Source organism: Musa acuminata, chromosome BXJ1-10 (assembly GCF_036884655.1).
Source record: "Musa acuminata AAA Group cultivar baxijiao chromosome BXJ1-10, Cavendish_Baxijiao_AAA, whole genome shotgun sequence".
NCBI lineage: Eukaryota > Viridiplantae > Streptophyta > Magnoliopsida > Zingiberales > Musaceae > Musa > Musa acuminata.
This window is the reverse complement of record NC_088336.1, coordinates 21221962-21239350: the sequence shown is the minus strand read 5'-3', so window position 1 is coordinate 21239350 and position 17389 is coordinate 21221962. Positions and strand designations below refer to the sequence as shown.

The 17389-nt window shown below is 40.8% G+C and overlaps 4 protein-coding genes across 4 annotated transcripts; 3 read left to right on the top strand and 1 right to left on the bottom strand.

Annotated features, from left to right (window-relative positions):
- Positions 1–453: 453 nt before the first annotated feature.
- LOC104000356 (FAD synthetase, chloroplastic) lies at positions 454–5911 on the top strand. Its single transcript, XM_009422382.3, has 5 exons — positions 454–742; positions 1766–1938; positions 2781–2916; positions 4803–4978; positions 5060–5911. The coding sequence occupies exons 1-5, from the start codon at positions 573–575 to the stop codon at positions 5554–5556; spliced, it is 1152 nt and encodes a 383-aa protein (XP_009420657.2). The 5' UTR covers positions 454–572; the 3' UTR covers positions 5557–5911.
- A 634-nt stretch (positions 5912–6545) lies between these two features.
- On the top strand, positions 6546–8384 carry LOC135595450 (pentatricopeptide repeat-containing protein At1g59720, chloroplastic/mitochondrial-like). The gene has a single exon (XM_065086357.1). The coding sequence runs from the start codon at positions 6625–6627 to the stop codon at positions 8266–8268; it is 1644 nt and encodes a 547-aa protein (XP_064942429.1). The 5' UTR covers positions 6546–6624; the 3' UTR covers positions 8269–8384.
- Positions 8385–9323: 939 nt separating this feature from the next.
- LOC104000358 (uncharacterized protein C6C3.02c) lies at positions 9324–12095 on the top strand. Its single transcript, XM_009422384.3, has 5 exons — positions 9324–9440; positions 10694–10735; positions 11181–11255; positions 11366–11541; positions 11752–12095. The coding sequence occupies exons 1-5, from the start codon at positions 9419–9421 to the stop codon at positions 11848–11850; spliced, it is 414 nt and encodes a 137-aa protein (XP_009420659.1). The 5' UTR covers positions 9324–9418; the 3' UTR covers positions 11851–12095.
- A 409-nt stretch (positions 12096–12504) lies between these two features.
- LOC135595449 (glucosamine inositolphosphorylceramide transferase 1-like) lies at positions 12505–15383 on the bottom strand. Its single transcript, XM_065086356.1, has 4 exons — positions 15016–15383; positions 14790–14912; positions 14370–14537; positions 12505–14268 (listed from the first exon to the last, which is right to left on the bottom strand). Exons 1-4 carry the CDS (start codon positions 15235–15237, stop codon positions 12577–12579), a joined length of 2205 nt encoding a protein of 734 aa, XP_064942428.1. The 5' UTR covers positions 15238–15383; the 3' UTR covers positions 12505–12576.
- Between the last annotated feature and the right edge of the window lie 2006 nt (positions 15384–17389).

Genomic DNA, 17389 nt, shown 5'->3' with positions numbered 1-17389 from the left:
AAATGATTTCATTTAAAATGATTTCTTTTGTCTGACAAACTCACTAGATTTAATTTATATCATATACTAATAGTGAACAGTGGTATATGAGGAGAGAGAAAGAAAATTTTAATTTTTAATATAAATTATAAATAAAATTCAAAATATTAAAATTTAATTAAATATATAATTTTTATGGATTTGATAAAATATAGTTGACTTTAAATAATTCTGATTTGATGATTATATTGATTAATAAGTTTGCTAATAATTAAATTATTAATTAATAAAAATATAAACAAAAAACTAATTAATTAATTGATTGTACTTCCATTAATAATTTACGTTTTGTTTCTATTCAATATTATGTAAATATATTTATTTTGATTTCACGCGTTTTTGGCCTTTTCCATTGAGTTCAACTTAGATTCAACAGTCAAAACCCGTCAATGGATTAGATTTAGGGTAGAAAGAAGGCACGATTGAGGGCAATCGAGAAGTGCACTTAACGAGTCGGTCGCTCGTGAGCTGAACTCTCAACCAATCGCCTCCGGAACTGGGCGGAGAGAGAGAGAGGAGGGGGGCCGCCGGCGATGGAACGGGGCGGCACCGTCCTCCAGTCCGCTCCCCAGACCGCTCGCCCTCCTTCCATCCCCTGTTGGCCCCTCTTCCCTCGCTCCCACAACCCCCCTCGATCAACTGGTTGCGGCGTCGCAAGGCTTCGACATGGGAGGTGTACTCCATGGGTCGCCGAACAGTTGAGGTTCGTTTCGAAGAAGAATTCCTGCTCTTCTTTGTTTACGATTGGCTTGAGTTTTAGTTGATTTTGTTTCCGGATTCGTGGTTTGCCCAAAGTTTGTTTCTTTTGGTTGCTTCTGTTTTCATGGGCTATTTTTGTTGAGGATAAAAGAAACATAGATCAAGTAGAAGCGTTCGAATGGTTTGCCATTTACCGTGCATAATTGAAGTGGTGGAGGAGAAAACTCACATTTATACCTTCTTGGTTATCCCTCCGTTCGGTCCAGGTCCTTATTTTCCGACGTCCCTTTTGATTTAATTGCTCGCTCTTCGTTATTTTCAGTTGGCTTGAGTGTTGTTTTTGTGGTCGCAGATTCATGATTTGGCCAAAGGCCATTTCTTTTTGGTAGGTTCTGCTTCCCTGGACCTTTTTTTGTTGATGATGAGGCCCAATGAGATATGATGATAAAGCACGATCATTAGAAGCACCATAGGTGGTTTTGATTTACTGTTGGTAATGAAACAAGAGAAAAGATGCAAAGTATCTTCCTCATATGTCAAGAAATGACATTTTGTTGCGTGGTTTTTGGTAATATATGTAACTTAAACAACCTGTTATAGATTCTCAAGAGCATGCCTTTCTATTCTGGGCTAGAATTGATACAGAGATGGTCCATTGTACAGATTGAGTTGAAAGAATCTAGTTGATTTAAACAGTTATTATTGGGTTCTGCTCTCTCTTGCTTGATCTTAATACTGAATAAACAAATTATAGATGTTCAATGTCAATAAGAGCCTGGTACGTGTTAACGAAATGTTGACTGGAATACACCCAACTGGCTAGCGTGGTGGTAGTGTACCCAGGTTCCTTACCTTACATCAGGGTTTCGAATCCTCGCTGTGGTGCCTTGTCTACCCAGCTCCTTGTCCTCTGTGGTAGTGTATCTTCCCGATGTGGGGTCTAATGCCTCTAGTTATGCCTACAAAAACAAAAAAAATTAAGAATTTCTGCATTTGTATTTTAAATCTCTATGACCTTGTTTTGCAGGTATTGTTGTTGTTTGAATAAAAAGAGGTACTTGCTGGTGCATAAGGTTGTACAACATTCTATGGCAAGAGTTTTTAGCTCAGGTGGACCACAGGAAACAAATTTAGGTAGTGAAGAAATGAAGAAAGATAAGTTTCTTATTGATTGTGGATCAGATCAAGAATGTGTGCTTGGTAGGTAAATTCCGACATTCGTATTTCTTATGTCTACTATTTTAGACAAATTTATCATCTGTGCATATATGAGAGGATATGAGACTTCACAGTATTGTATCCGTTCTTTTGTGATCCTTATTTAATTGGAGACTTATGTTATGTTTCACTTTACATGATATGATGAAGTAATATTTTTCACATCTGTTATACTTATTTATTTATGTATATTATGGTATTTAGCTTCTATTATCTGAGCTTGAATATGTGATGAATTGTTAAGTAACAAGGCATGTAAACTTCATAATCCATCGCCCGGTCAGTTGCCATATGAGACATGCCTTTTTCAATGAATTATTCCAGGATATGGCAAAATATCCTAGGATCATATGACTTGCATAGCAAGGCAGGGTGCTTTACTATGGTGCAGATAAGAATTTTCTTTAAACATAATATCATTTAGATTTGTCTTGATTCTCTAAGAATTTCTTGACTTGCTAAGAAATTCTTAAATCTCTTTTAAGGGCTTCAACTTTCCACTGATATGCTTCACTAGGTGACTTTCTTGGGCTCTCCACTATATGCAATCCTAGATCTAACTTTGATATATTCTTTTTAATTAGTATTTGTTCAACAAATGGCATTCATCATTTGCACTTTATGTGGGCTTCAGTACCCCGATATTTGAAAATCCATGTTTAACATGCAGTCTCAATTCTGTAGCATCTGAATAGTGCAATTTCTTCTTTCTTTATTCTTTAAATTAGCCATTTTCTTGCCGATGTATATTCTTTATTTGCCTTCAAGAAGTGCAGTTAGCATATATTGGACATTTCTTTTAGTTTCTTTGTATTGTTTTGTAGGAGGTATAGTGGCCTTAGGCAAGTTTGACGCTCTTCATACTGGTCACCGCGAACTTGTCATACAAGCATCAAAAGCTGGGAGTCCTTTCCTCCTTTCTTTTGTTGGAATTGCCGAAGTACTTGGTTGGGAATCAAGGTGCACAGCATTGCATGCTAATATTTGAAATGTTTATTACATTGCTTTTCTTCTCTTGGCTTATGTACTTGTAGTCCTTTTTGATGACTGTGAACTCTGGAAAGTGTTCTTTTCATTTCCTAAGTTGTTCTGCAGAATGACTTGTATTCTTAATATTTTTATTTTCTAGAAGATTATATTATTAATAATTTTAAAAAAGAATTGCAACAAATTTTACTCTAATAATAAAACCAACTATCAGTTTGGTGCATCCTGGTAATTGAATCCAATGATTTATATCTATATCTGTATCTGTTACCAATTTCAGGAACTGGTTAGATGGTACACCGGGTAAATTTTGACTTTTATTGCCTGATATGGAAAAAAAGTAAATACCTATTTGTACTGACCTGTATCTTGGTCAAACCACTATATACCAGTCAGTATGTTCCTATTCGACTGGTGTTTGAGACTCTGCTGAAATATAATTCATAGCACAAGTTGTTGCAATCTTATATATCCTAGAATTGTTCGAAACCTGGGTACATACTCTGATCTAGAAATCCATATATTGCTTTTTGTAGCATGTGTGATCTGGTCAATGATTAGCAGTAATTCAAACTTCAGGGCCTCAAGGATTAGGTCCATGAATTTTTTTTTCTGTGAGATGCCATTCTTTTTATGCATGTTTGACTCAAAACTACACTAGAATGTTGGAACTGGAGCTTCTAGGCATCTTAATTTTTAATAAAAAGGCTGGAGTTAATATCATCACCTTTAGGACTTGCTTGAGTTGTAAATCTATATTGACTAAAACCATGAGTTGAGCAACTATTCTTGGGATTGGATAACATAACGTTTTCATTCCTTCATCTCTTTTATTATGTGTTCTCAGATATCCAAAAGTTAGCATGGTCTGGTCCTTTGTTAGACTGAGCTTAGCTTTTGCCCTTGACTACAAGTATTATTTTCAGTTCCCAATTTACTTGGTGCTTAAACTTTAGTTCTCTGTCTTGGCTTGCTATTGGGATCTGCAGCATAGCTGATGCACAACAGGATTTGTCGCATTGCAGTTACTTGTAAGGCAAACAACACAAGAATGAACTTGACCACCATCAGAGTAGCTGGATGGTCTGTATCCAAAGGTGTTTTCCTATAGATCAGGGGTCTGATCCCTTAGTAAAACACATTATCTGGATATCTCTCCTATGAGTGTTTTGTAACATGCACACACATATATGTATGTCTACAAAAGGAGCAAAAAGAAAAAAAAATATGAGTCTGCTCGGAAATCTGTTAATTTTAGATGTCTGCAACATGTTTTGAAGTTTTCTTGCGTCTGCTTTTTCCCTGCCTCTGTGTCGGGCTTGATTTTTCATTCACTCCCTCTTCCTTTGAGAAACCTATTACCTATTGTCCACATTAAGCTTAAGATGGATGATGACTTGTCATGTTCACACATTCATAAATGACTGTTGTGGTTCGTGAAGATCCCAGTTGGCCGCTTTATGCTGCATTTCTTGGTGTGTAAAGCTTACCATGTATTTGCTCATAATATCTTAAATGCTCTGTGTGCCCAAAATCCAAGTGTGTGACAAGTAAATTGAACCCAATAATAACTGCGCTGTTAAAAGTGGAAAAGTAAGCAGAAAAAATGAAGTGTAGAATAGCCTTATAATAGTTACAATCATGCAGCTCATGAGGTATTCCAATGGCTTCTCTCCAGCCTCCTGTCAGTGGGTTTCATTCATTTGCTTCTAAATGATGCCAGTTTCATTCATTTGCTTCTAAATGATATTTTATCTGAACTTGCTAGTTGTTTGCATTCTATTGATAAGTTACTTGCATGCTTGAAGCTACTTTGTCTTGGCTTTAGGAATTATAAGCTGTCTCAACTTTCTGCACAGGCCTCCTATAGTTGCACAATGTGACAGGAAGCGTGTACTCGCTTCCTGGGCTCCGTACTGTGGTAATGAAGTTCCCTTGGAATACCAGGTTCAATTTTCAATTGTCAGGCATCTTACCCCACGGCAATTTGTTGAAAAGTTATCTAAGGAGCTAAAAGTAAGTGGAGTAGTTGCAGGTATAGCATAACCACTTTTTGGATTTAAGGCTTGTCCACAATTACAGAATGATATAGTGATAATTTTGTTCATCGTTGCAGGTCAGAATTACAGATTTGGATACAAGGCATCTGGTGATGCATCAGAGTTGGTGAGACTCTGCAAAGAATATGGTTTGGCTGCATTTATTGTAAGCCCCGTTATGGACAAGAACCAAAGATCCTATAACGGTGCTTATAGAAGCATCAATTCAAGTGACAAAGGTCAGGTATCATCTACACGTGTTCGGCATGCTCTTGCTATGGGCGATGTGGATTATGTGGCGGAACTTCTTGGTAGAAAGCACCGGCTCGTGCTGTCTTTGGATAAACAGTTTTGCTCACAGAAACGGATTTTGGTTCCCAGGTCATGCATGTTGAACCAGCCACCAAAGGATGGTGCATACTACAATTGCACCATTCTTGTGGATGATAAGCTCATTGGACCTGCGAGTGTGGTCATTGATACTGACAACATCAATATAGAGTTGGATGATGAGAGCTTGGAAGCACAAGATATCACCCTGGATCATCAGTTCATTGGTATAGAATTCGGATAGCTGATGCTCCTGTGGGACTTGAATGATCCTTGTAGATCTCCAAGACATTGTGTTCTTTTCATTTGACCAACAAATGTGGACCCTATACAGCTCGTCCTACAATCAGCACCATAGTTCTGGATGGTGATTCATCGAGTAAACAAACAAGTTCTAGTTTGATGTGTTCATGGTCCGGGAGAAAAAAATGAATGTAGCGGTGGATGCTTCATATTTTTATTTCTCTTTTAAGCAATGGAAGTGTCAAAAAATTTTCTCTAGGACGAGAAAATTTGAGCCAACATAATGCTAGATTGTAATCCTCTTTCGTATCTTGCTTTAGCTATTTAAGTAGATGTGATACTGCTCTGTTGTCTTCCATATGTATCCATATGCACCTTAAGGACTTTTTGAGTCGAGTCAACAACATTTGTTGTCAAGCGAAGATTATTGATGAGGATATTATATGTGTTTTTCTAAAACAAAAATTAATTAGGTATACAAGTAATATAGGATTAAGAGATTATGTTGACACTTTTAGTTAAATATACTATATATCGATCAAAATATTTTGAACTGTGATGAATGAACAAAGAAGATGAGTTATTAAGCTAAAAGATGATAAGCTCACAGTCTCTTTTGATCCCAATATCTTTAAAGCTTTCCTTGAATAACTCACATAAAGCATAAATAAGAAGGAAAACCTGAGACAAATTTATATTCAACATGAATCCCTGTACCAATCAAACCATTACATTCAACATAGTAATAAAAGGCAAGTGTCTATATGTCTCCTCATATTTATGTTAAATCATAAAATCATTTATAGACAAAAGCAGGAGAAACTGATGACTCTATGTTACTGAAAAATAGGAGTATATATATATATGTTATATTAAAATATCTAATATTAAATATGTTTCCGATCCATTCACACGTAAACCCCCCAAAAAATATCTATGCAAAAGTGAATTTTTTTGGCGGCAATATCACCAACTCACTTACTCTTCTTCTTGGCCACACAGACTCGATCCCCAAATCCAGAAACAAGCATCTCTATGTCACTATGTCTTCACGCTCTTCCTCCCGACCATGCCTTCCTCCCTCTCTTCCGCCCTTCCACCACCGCCGTTACCGCTGCCTCCCCTCTCCGACCTCCGTCCTCCTGCCGCTAACGCCACCGCCTCCTCCGTCTCATGGAACGCCCTCATTCGCGCCTGCGCCCGATCCCCCGACCGCAAGCACCTCGCCCTCGTGCTCTACCGCCGCATGCTCCCCACCGCTCGCCCGGACAACTTCACATTCCCCGCCGTCCTTACCGCCTGCGCCTTCCTCTCCGCCCTCCCCGAGGGTTTCCAGATCCACGCACAGCTCCTCAAGCTCGGCTTCGGCGGCAACCTCTACGCCCTCAATAGCCTTATCCACTTTTACGCCTCCTGTGGCCACATGCCCCTCGCCCGCAAGCTGTTCGACGGGATGTCATCTCGGTCGCGGGTCTCCTGGAACGTGGCCATCGACGGGCATGTCGGAAATGGGGAGTACGACGCGGCGCTCGCGCTGTTCAGGGCCATGCAGCACGAGTTCTCGCCCGACGAGTATACAATCCAGAGCGTGATCGGAGCCTGCGGGGCCGTCGCGGCTCTGTCGCTGGGGATGTGGGCTCACGCGTTGGTGCTGAGGAAGTTTGACAGAATGGTCGCCGATGACGTCTTGATTAACAATTCGCTGATCGATTTGTACGCGAAATGCGGCTCGATTGCGATGGCTAGACAAGTGTTCGAGCGAATGCCTGCCCGGGACCTGGCCTCCTGGAACGCAATGATCTTGGGCTTCGCGATGCATGGACGCGACGAGGAGTGCTTCGATACCTTTGCTAGGTTGGCCAGCGAGAAGAAATTTAGGCCGAACTCGATCACGTTCGTCGGCGTCTTGAGCGCGTGCAATCACGGCGGGCTGGTCAACGATGGGCGGAGGTATTTCGACTCGATGATCCGCGAGTTCGGGATCGAGCCTCGGATCGAACACTACGGCTGCATGGTTGATCTTATCGCTCGGGCAGGACGCATAGGCGAGGCTCTGGACCTCGTCTCGAGCATGACTTGCAAGCCCGACGCAGTGATTTGGAGGAGTCTTCTCGACGCCTGCTGCAAGCAGAATGCAGGAGTAGAAGTCAGTGAATCAGTGGCGAGGCAAGCTCTGGAATCCGACAACGTCGATTCCAGCGGGGTCTACGTGCTCCTCTCCAGGGTTTACGCCTCGGCGAACAGATGGAACGACGTGGGTTCGGTTCGTCGGCTGATGAGCAACGAGGGAGTGAAGAAGGAGCCCGGCTGCAGCTCGATCGAGACGGACGGCGCGGTGCATCAGTTCGTCGCCGGCGACACAAGCCATCCGCAATCGAACAGGATCTACGAGAAGCTAAATGAAGTGGAGCACAGGCTTGCGATGGTCGGCTACCAGCCGGACTCATCACAAGCACCTTTGGTGGCTGAACTCGACAGTGTGAAGTGGGACTCACTTCGCTTGCACAGCGAGCGGCTGGCCATCGCCTTCGGCCTGCTCGATGCGAAGCCCGGGGAGCCGATTCGGGTGCTGAAGAACTTGAGGGTCTGCAGAGATTGCCACACCATGATCAAGCTGATCTCGAGGGTGTACGATGTGGAGATCGTGGTGAGAGATCGGATCAGATTTCATGAGTTTAAAGATGGTTCTTGTTCTTGCCAGGATTACTGGTGAGATTTGGAGGAGGATATAACCATGATGTAAATTTAGCGGACTGCATCTGAATTCGTGGACATTTCGTGGATAAAAATACCGGATTTTCATAAATAAAAAATATTATTCATATATAATTTAGGATGAATTTTTGAAAAAAAAATTAATTTTAAAATTTTCTCAAAAAATATCTTGATCGAATGAAAAAGATTATTTTATCTCTACCTACGTCGACCCACTATCGTCAATGCCTTTATGCCATTCATCGCCTCCACTATAATCTTTACGTTCTCGTTGGATCCTTACAATCGTCTCTCCTCCTCTTTTTCTCGTCAGATATGTTGTCAATGGTTCTCATGGAGGGCGTGAGAGTTATCGTTGCCTCTACAAACTCCATTAATTTCACCTTTGCTCACCCACAATCCTGGCATGAAGGAGGGGCTATAAGAGTTACCATTACTTTTTTCCCTTGCATGAGGGCTACAAACGAGGTGTGTAAGAGTGTGAAAAGATAAATTTGATGAGGTAGAGGAGAAGAGAGACGGTTGTTAGGCTTAAGTGAGGAGGAGACATTCGCTATTCATTGCCTTCAAGTGCGGCTTCACTTATGCCACAATTGATGCATGATTATTCGGGTGGAAAGACTATTAACGAGATGGAGGTATGGTTAGGGATTGAACAAAAAAGCAATAATCGATAAGAATAGAATAATTATTTTAAAAAATTATTATATAAAAATTATTTTTTTTAAAGTTAGGTGCTATCTTAAAAATAATTAAAGTCAAATTTTTTTTCGAGAATTCGTCTTATAATTAACTCAAAAATATTTTTGATCAATTTCACCTTTTGATAATTTTATTATGGCGTGGGATCCACGCAGAATGGGAGCTGGCTCTCGCTGCTTGCCACGTCAGTACGACATTTTCCTGGTCCGGAAGGCAACGTAATGGACCAAACTTGGAGCGCACGAAACAGACATTTTCTCTATCCTTCGTCGGATCGAAATTAAACGGACGGATGCATTCCATGGAGAACCGACCCACTGGAAACTCCCTGTTCTTTCTGGAATACCGTTCGCCCTATAATATGTATGTGGATATAATAACCGCCCATTCTTCTTCCATTCATTGAGAAAGTAGACATCCCAATCTTGTTCTTCCCCTGATCGACGATGCCTCGCCGAAGCTCTGGAGGTAACGCCCTTTGGTCCGCCAAGTAGGTCGTTGCCAATAAGTTCTCAGATTGTTGTTGCCGCTGGTTTTGAAATCATCGAGAATAGGTGTTCTGGATGTCTATCCGATCAAGTAACTGGCTGTCATTGTGATCATTTTGTGTTGTTCTGTTATTGATCTTGTCATGCAGAATGATCAACAGTTTTTTAAAAAAATGCATTTAAACCTTTTCCTCAAGGTTTGCGCTCGATTTTGCTTTTTATCGTTTTTTCTTTTGGATCACTGAGTTTTTGTTTCAAGGTACGATTTTTTGGATTTTCGTTCTGGCATCTTCTTCTTTTATACCAATAGAAAAGATGTCTCAGTAATTGGAGTTAATAGTGTTGATTTTGGTTGCATACGACAAGCATGAAGAAGCATCGCTCGACAATTAGTGTTACTAGGATTTGTCTCATGGCTCGCACCATGTGATCGAAATCCAAGAGATTTAACTCTAGTTATGAAAGACTTGAGTAAGTTCTAATTGGAAGCATTGCCAATTTGATGTAGTATTTCTTGTGAAAATTTAAAATCTATGGCTTTGGCTTGTAACTTCTCTTTGTGAAACACATAATATGTTGTTAAATGCTTCTGTTATTTATACACGTCTTCATTGACACTTTTGTTGTTCCTTAGTTACATTGAGTTCTTCAATCTGCTTGAACATAATTACTACATCTAGCGTGTAAATTGTTGAATATAACATTCAGAAAGCCTATCAAACAAGTGCACATGAAAAAGGTTCGCCAAGCGTAACAGGGCCATCTGACAATTCTAATTGGCTTTAACAGTATTGTTCTTGAGTCACTATAGCTGACTACTCTGCTGATGATTTTGTATGATGTAGTTGCCGTAAGTGATAAGAATACTCGACTGAGTGGATTGTCATTGAGGTTTTTGCTTCTCAAAAGCAAAAACCTGCTTATTTTCTTGCTTGATGATTAATAATAGTAAGTCATCTGTATATAATGAATATTTTCTTGCTTGATATGCCTAAAAATAAAGATGAACTTGGATGTCTTTGTTGGATAAGCCTTGTGACTTTTGTCAAAGCAGATCATGTGGGAGATTGGATGCTTATATTGTGAATATTTTTCTTTATTCATTTTGGTGGAAATGCATCTGTTGGTCTAATGAGTTGTGAATTATTTGTGATGCATCTCTAGTTATTCAAAGTGTCTATGTTTTATGTTTAAATTTGTTCTCCAGTATTGACTTTCTCTGCTCAATTTTAGGACGCACTGCCCCTCGTCCAGTAAGGAACCTGCCGCAGCCAGGTACTTGATCTGTCTCTCTCCTCTCGAGATCTACCTAATGTTTTGAATATGTTCTTTACATATTTGTTGGATTTTATGCTTTTAGCTGTGAATGCAGCTGGATGATGGTAAAGTTGGATACATTAGTAGCAATGTGTTCACATCATCACCTTGTACGGCTACTAGTTTACATAGGTTACTACATACATATATGCCATCTTAGTGCATTCAGTCATATTTGGGAGCTCATCATATCCAAGTATCTGCTACTCATTACAATCTCCTTAATGATCCTTGCTTGCTATTATAAACTAGAATGTGAAACCTTTTCTTACCAATGTTAAATTAAGTTCGAGCATTTTTTTTTTAATTGCACACACACACACACACACACTTTGTGGAGTTTTTTGTGGTGCACCTAAGTCTATTTGTTGCGTATCGCCAATAATGTTTTCTTTTGCTGCAGCTCGCTCTGCACCACCACCAGCACCTGTTCAAGGAGGATCAGCTCTTGGAGGAATTGGTGCCACTATAGCAGATGGTTAGTGGCATTTGGCATATCCCTTTCATCATTTTTTATGCATTTATGTTTAAGAAACATACTTTATTGCTTCTATAGACTTAGGTTCTAGTTCTTGTTCCTGTCTGTAGGCATTGCTTTTGGTACTGGAAGTGCTATTGCACACAGGGCAGTTGATTCTGTGCTTGGCCCTCGTACTATTCAACATGAGATGGTTGCCCCTCCAGCCCCAGCAGCTACTGCAGCTCCGTTGAGCAGTTCTATTGGCTCCGATGCTTGCAATACACATTCCAAAGCCTTCCAAGATGTAAGTGCATTAATCTCTTTCATGTTCGCTGAGGATACCAAGTTTGATATTATGAAATATGGCTTGACTTATTATGAGCCATGTCTCTAGTAGTTAAATTCAAATGTTTACTTTATGTAGGATAGTAATAGTAGAGCTGTTTATTGTCTGTTACACAGAGTGTCAAGGGTAAATCCCTTGTTCTAATTGATGGAATGTGCTGTGAAACAGTGCATCAACAACTTTGGGAGTGATATCAGCAAATGTCAGTTCTACTTGGATATGCTGAACGAGTGTCGCCGAGGCTCTGGTGGTGTTGTTGGCATCTGATATAGCAGAAACACCACTGCTTAGTGGGACAGGAGTCTTCATTGATTTTGATACTTTTGCTGTGGAACATTGTGTAATATTTACTTGGAATAAGGTGGTTCGTGACCGCTATTTAATTGCAAAGTTGGAAAAGGTTAGTGACTTTGTGTTGTTTTTAACAATTAATGTTTCCTGCTTTCGGTATTTGTTCTTTTTAAAATAATGTGCATACGTACCAGCAACATGGATTTCTGAATTTGTGGCGAGCCATCTATCTCTATTGGTCTATTTATTTTCATGTGTTTTGAGTCATCTATTAATCTGTGTTTGTTTTCCTTGTTTGTAAGATTCTGAACAATCTAGAGTGATGCAGAAGTAGTTTATGTAAACTATTTTTCCTCAATAATCTCTTTTATTTTCTTGCAGTCTCTTTCTCTTAGTTTTTATATTAAACCTCATAAACTGGTAATACATCACTAGGTGAATGCATTGGTCTTAGTAAAGAGCCCGACCTTTTGGCATGAGTTGTTTACTACGTATGTTTATGCTAATCAGCAGTTAACATGAATGAACTACAGTTTATTACCTACTCTTTGTTGCATATATAGTGACTACGGCATTTTGATCTCTGTTTTGTGGGTTGTAAAATGCATCGATGAATTTTTTAGTTGGATATGATAGAATACTTTTAATCAAAGTAAGAAGTTACACGAACAAAATTACATAGTTGGTGCCAAGCTGCTACTGCTATGCATCCCAACCATCTTTTCTGCTACCGAATCTCCATTTATTGGCAGCCAAATCTCCATATACCTCTGTGAACTTAGCAAGGCAGGCACTCCTCACCTCATAGTGTGCTTGTGTGTTCCTACTGATGGCTACTCCTGAGAACTTTGATGTGTCTACCGCCCACGAAGGCTTCACATACTCCACCGTCTTCCTCGACGAACTCACATTTGCATACAGGAAATTCATAAGCACATCCTCGCAGTTGAAGTACTCATCCACTATATTCCTTCCTATTTTCGCCTCTTGGCTCCAATACCTTCCGAATGCCAACCTATGATCCATAAATGCAGCTCCGGTTAGTATCATGTTGTACCCCCTTCGTCTCCGGGCATACTTCTCGTCCCGATACTTCAATGGCCTCCCTTCCGCGAGCCGCGGGTAGAATCCTACGATTCTCTCAGGGTGGTCTCGCCAGACCTTGAATCCACGCTCCACGTCGTCGCAGGGCATGATGATATCATCATCAAGCTCGAGAACTGCCGGTGTCTGTATCGATGGATCGACGTTGAATCTGTTGTTCAAAGAGTTCCTCTTCTCCACTCGGATTCTGACCGGCACGGTGGAGTCGAACTCGCTGACATTTGGCGACTGGCCTCGGTTCCACACCACCAGGATCTCGCGCACCGATGAGCATCTTGAGTAATGCTTCACGTACGTCTTCAAATTCCAGAGGCGAGCATCATATGTCATCGTCAGAAGTGTGAATTGAGAGTAGTGCCCTTTTAGCGAGTAAGCCTCCGCTGCACCATTGCCCCCGTAGACGTAATAGGTGCCGACACAAGTTAGTGTAACTACTGCCAGAAACAAGAGAGCTAGAACTGACCGGCCTATACAGGTGTTGGGTCTTATTCCTCCTGATCTGAAGTGAGATGTCATTTTGTTCAAATGGCTGAACAACCATCTAAGCTTAGAATAGAGTTGAAGATGGCGTTCTTGTGCTGCCCCAGTGAGACCGCTTCGCCTTGTTGACAACGGAAGACAGCGGCTCAAGCGCAGATTGCACTTGATTGCGCTCAGCAGCACCCCTGATAGCATAACCAGTGCAATAGCAGCTCCGAACGATGTGTAGCCTATAACAAGCCTGCGAACAGCATCGCCCGAAGGCACTCGATCGCCATCCATCACCGCGACCCACCGATCCGTCGTAAGCTGTTGCACGTCTAGGTGATGGTAGCGAGCTCCGTTCCAAGCGTTACGGCCTTTCTGGGGCTCGTCGATACCAAGTGGAACTTCGACTTCCTCGTACTCATCTTTGGTGAGAACCTTGACTTTGAATAGACGAACACGCCGCCCGTATGTATCACCGCAGTCTTGTCCCGGCCGATACAGCTCGCCGTCGTAGGCGAATGGCCTTCCTGCATTTCTAGCACCTAAGCTCTTGTCCATGTTGTGAACTGGATTCTGCTTGTGCGGTGACCAAGGACCTAAGGGAGAACTGCTGTGCCAGATTTCGAGCTCTCCATTCTTTTTGGCACCAGGAGCACTGAAATCTGACCCGAAAAGCCAAAAATGACTTCGGTAATTGATGATGAATGAATCTACGAGGGGCTTCTGAAGAATGACCTTCTCCAATTGCCACCTTAGAGGAAATTCCACTGCCCGGTAGAGCCGGAGGTCCCCTTTCTTACTGCCTTCAGGCATCATGTAGATCTGCGGAGCCAAGACATGTTACTAGGAAGATTAAGCTTCAGGTCGAAGGATCAAATGGCTCTCTGCTTGTTTTAAGAGTCAAAGGCAGAGGACGATCTGACCTGATCCTGGTAGCTGAAAACATATGGATAAGAGAGGTGCCACTCCTCATCCAGGGCGATGCCCAAGTGGTGCCATGTCGCACCCTTGTCATTGCTGATAGCGACCCCAATGTCTCCTTGCAATGTGATAGGGTTCTTGGTTTCGAAGAACAAATATAATACATCACCCTGAACAGAAGTAACAGAGCAGAAAGATGTGGTTTAACGATTAGACGATCTAATGTCCTCATGCGTGTATGTTGGAAATGAATTCAGCCACTCAAGAACGAACATAATAGTTGTGTTAGAAGTGATAAGTACTTCCATACCTCAAGAAGAAGAGTAAGCTACTGCTAAATTGAACTCTCTCTATTGCTTAGACTCATACACTACACATGATAAGGTTATCCTCTCGGTCAACTTTCTCCCTAATTCACTGACCTGGATGAAGAGAAAGGGATCAGCGACGAAGTTGCTAGGGAAGCCAGCATCCGACGCCGAAGCGCAAGTGACCACCGGATTCGCCACTGGCCATGCCGCGGTGTCGTTGCTCCACACGTTCCACTGCACGATCCCGGCGGCCCCCCAAACACATCCCACAATCAAGAATCAGAAAAGTCAACCCAACGGAAGAGTCAAACCCAAAGGAGAGAGATGATGTAATTACGGATTCGATGGGTCCGAGGGAGAGGGGGGAGCGGCCGTAGAAGAGGCCGACGGACCAGGACCCCTCGCCGTCGGGGAGGCAGCCGAGCGAGGAGGGGGGGAGGGGTTTGGGGAAGGGGGAGAAGGTGAGCCAGGCGAAGAGAGCGGCGGTGGAGCCGAGGAGGAGGGCGGCGGAGACGACGAAGAGGAAGGTGTCGGAGCGCCACCTCCGCCCCGTACTCATCTCCTTCTTCTTGGTGGTTTTCTCCTTTCTACTCCCCGTCGCCGTTACCGGTAGTAGCGATAAGCCGGAGTCATTTGCTTCGTAGACTAGTTTCGTATAGCCAGCCGCATCATATGGAGTGGTGGTGGTGGTGGAGTCGTTGGAGTCGCCACCATCGGCAGAGTTGCTTCGTTTGACTATTCTTCTCTTTACGTGTGATTTCTTCGCTGTACTTCGTGGACTCGGCGACCGCGATGGAAAAGAAGGCAGGCAGGAGGAAAACGAAATGTAAGAGGACAAAAAAAAGGGCCCCACCACCGTGTTCTAGAACAGCATCAGAGGCCAGAAAATTCCGCCATCCCGAATCTCAAAGCTTCCGATCAACCACACGGACGACGTTTTGAAGAGGGAATGAGTAGATATATTCTTCTAATACGGGATTAAATCAATAAAAAATTGATTTTAAATTAGAGATGCTAAGAACGGCATCGTTGGATCAAAAGAAGACTCTGTTAGGGTTAATGAGAGAGGATCCTAATAGCACTTGGATTACTTTTGACTTCCCCATCAATTAAATGGTGCAGGGATCCGTATGCCGGCCACATATTATAGTTGGGGTACAAAGACATGTAGTAGGAAGCTCACATGAGATGTGATGTAGCCATTTTCTAAGCACAACGATCCGTAAACTTCGTAGAAATCATAATTCCTACTACTCAAAAAATCAAGCTACAATATTTTGAATAAAAATTGACATCACTCCTATAATTAAAGCTCAAAATCATTATTGATAAAAGACAACTATCAAAATCATTAATGCTTAACTAACATGTCGTTCTTAATTAGTTAATACTTCAATTCCATTTGATCGATGTAACATGTAGAGCCAAAATTATGAAACATATATCATGGCAATAATAGAAGACTAAGCTGATAAACTATTACTCCATATCCCTAGTTTTGATATACGATTTTATAATTTTATTTATGATGCATATATAACTTTTCTTAGCATCGATCATGAGCTTCACCCATAATGATTATATGATTTTAAAATTTTATTTATAGTCAGATGGAGTATATAATCTTTTTTGACATTACGACCTTCACTCATAATGATTATATTCTATGCAATAAATAAATCCCCTAGGTTTACTATCAGGATCCTTTTTGGCTAACTTAAGCTAAAAAAGATTTGTCGGATACACTTTTGACATAGTTCCTATATGATTTTGACTCATATAATATCCTACTTTTGGTATCACCTCAACCTGAGCTAGAGTTATGCCACTTGCTTGAATCCAAGCCAACACTTAAGAGTTTGCGGGCGATACGATACTTATATATTTTTAGTAAAGAATAAGTGACGAAGGTGAACTTTGAGCCCAAGGCTTTGTAATAATATTTTTATTAGTTAAATTAACTAACACTTTTAAAGAAAGATAAAACAAATTAAAGAAAAGAAAATGGAAGCTTCCTAAATTAGTTGATAATTAAATAATAATGTGATTACCTCCCAAAAACTTGCAGAATATAAATTAAGTGATTGAAACATCCTAAATTTCAAAACTTAGCAGGCTTACTGGGCCCACGTCCAGCCCATATTTTGCATCCTTTTGGGCTTTCATATGAGGACCTACTAAGGTCTTTTTTCACAATACCACCATATTACCTACTCAATGCTATATTTTCAGGTCAAATTAACCATATTTTTTTTAAAAAATTAAATGCCAAAGGTTAAGAAAACAAGTATCAAGATTTAATAAAAATATAATAATTCACATAAATATCCAAGAGAAGTAATTCGATATAAGTATCCCTACAAGAGCTTTATGCACTATTTCCCAGTTTCACAGTGAGTATATTTTCCTAATAATAATCACTTCAATGTGTGTTGGGTTTTCTTTCTTTAGTGATCAGGAATTAAGATGTTGGAATAATGTGGAAGACTATATATTTTTAGGTTCAAGTTTATTCAGTGCACTTAAAAGTTTGCACCAAATGGCATTGGAACGAAACAAACAGTTTCATAAGTCGTCAAAACAATTTTGATAGATTTATAGTTCATCAAAATGGTTATGAATGAACTATCACTCTAAATCGTTAAACAATATACTATCACAATTTAAGTAAATCAAACCCGAATTATTGACACATCTACAGTCAAGTCAAA

Excerpts from the sequence above, each read along its gene's own strand:
- LOC104000358 (XM_009422384.3), top strand. The coding sequence starts at position 9,419 with ATGCCTCGCCGAAGCTCTGGAG. Across the intron at positions 11,256-11,365 it reads TGGTGCCACTATAGCAGATG|GCATTGCTTTTGGTACTGGA; the intron begins GTTAGTGGCATT and ends TCCTGTCTGTAG. Across the intron at positions 11,542-11,751 it reads ATTCCAAAGCCTTCCAAGAT|TGCATCAACAACTTTGGGAG; the intron begins GTAAGTGCATTA and ends GCTGTGAAACAG.
- LOC135595450 (XM_065086357.1), top strand. The coding sequence starts at position 6,625 with ATGCCTTCCTCCCTCTCTTCCGCCCTTCCACCACCGCCGTTACCGCTG.
- LOC104000356 (XM_009422382.3), top strand. The coding sequence starts at position 573 with ATGGAACGGGGCGGCACCGTCCTCCAGTCCGCTCCCCAGACCGCTCGC. Across the intron at positions 743-1,765 it reads TGGGTCGCCGAACAGTTGAG|GTATTGTTGTTGTTTGAATA; the intron begins GTTCGTTTCGAA and ends CTTGTTTTGCAG. Across the intron at positions 4,979-5,059 it reads AGTAAGTGGAGTAGTTGCAG|GTCAGAATTACAGATTTGGA; the intron begins GTATAGCATAAC and ends TCATCGTTGCAG.
- LOC135595449 (XM_065086356.1), bottom strand. The coding sequence starts at position 15,237 with ATGAGTACGGGGCGGAGGTGGCGCTCCGACACCTTCCTCTTCGTCGTC. Across the intron at positions 14,913-15,015 it reads CCCTCGGACCCATCGAATCC|TGGAACGTGTGGAGCAACGA; the intron begins GTAATTACATCA and ends GGGATCGTGCAG. Across the intron at positions 14,538-14,789 it reads ATCCCTTTCTCTTCATCCAG|GGTGATGTATTATATTTGTT; the intron begins GTCAGTGAATTA and ends ACTTCTGTTCAG.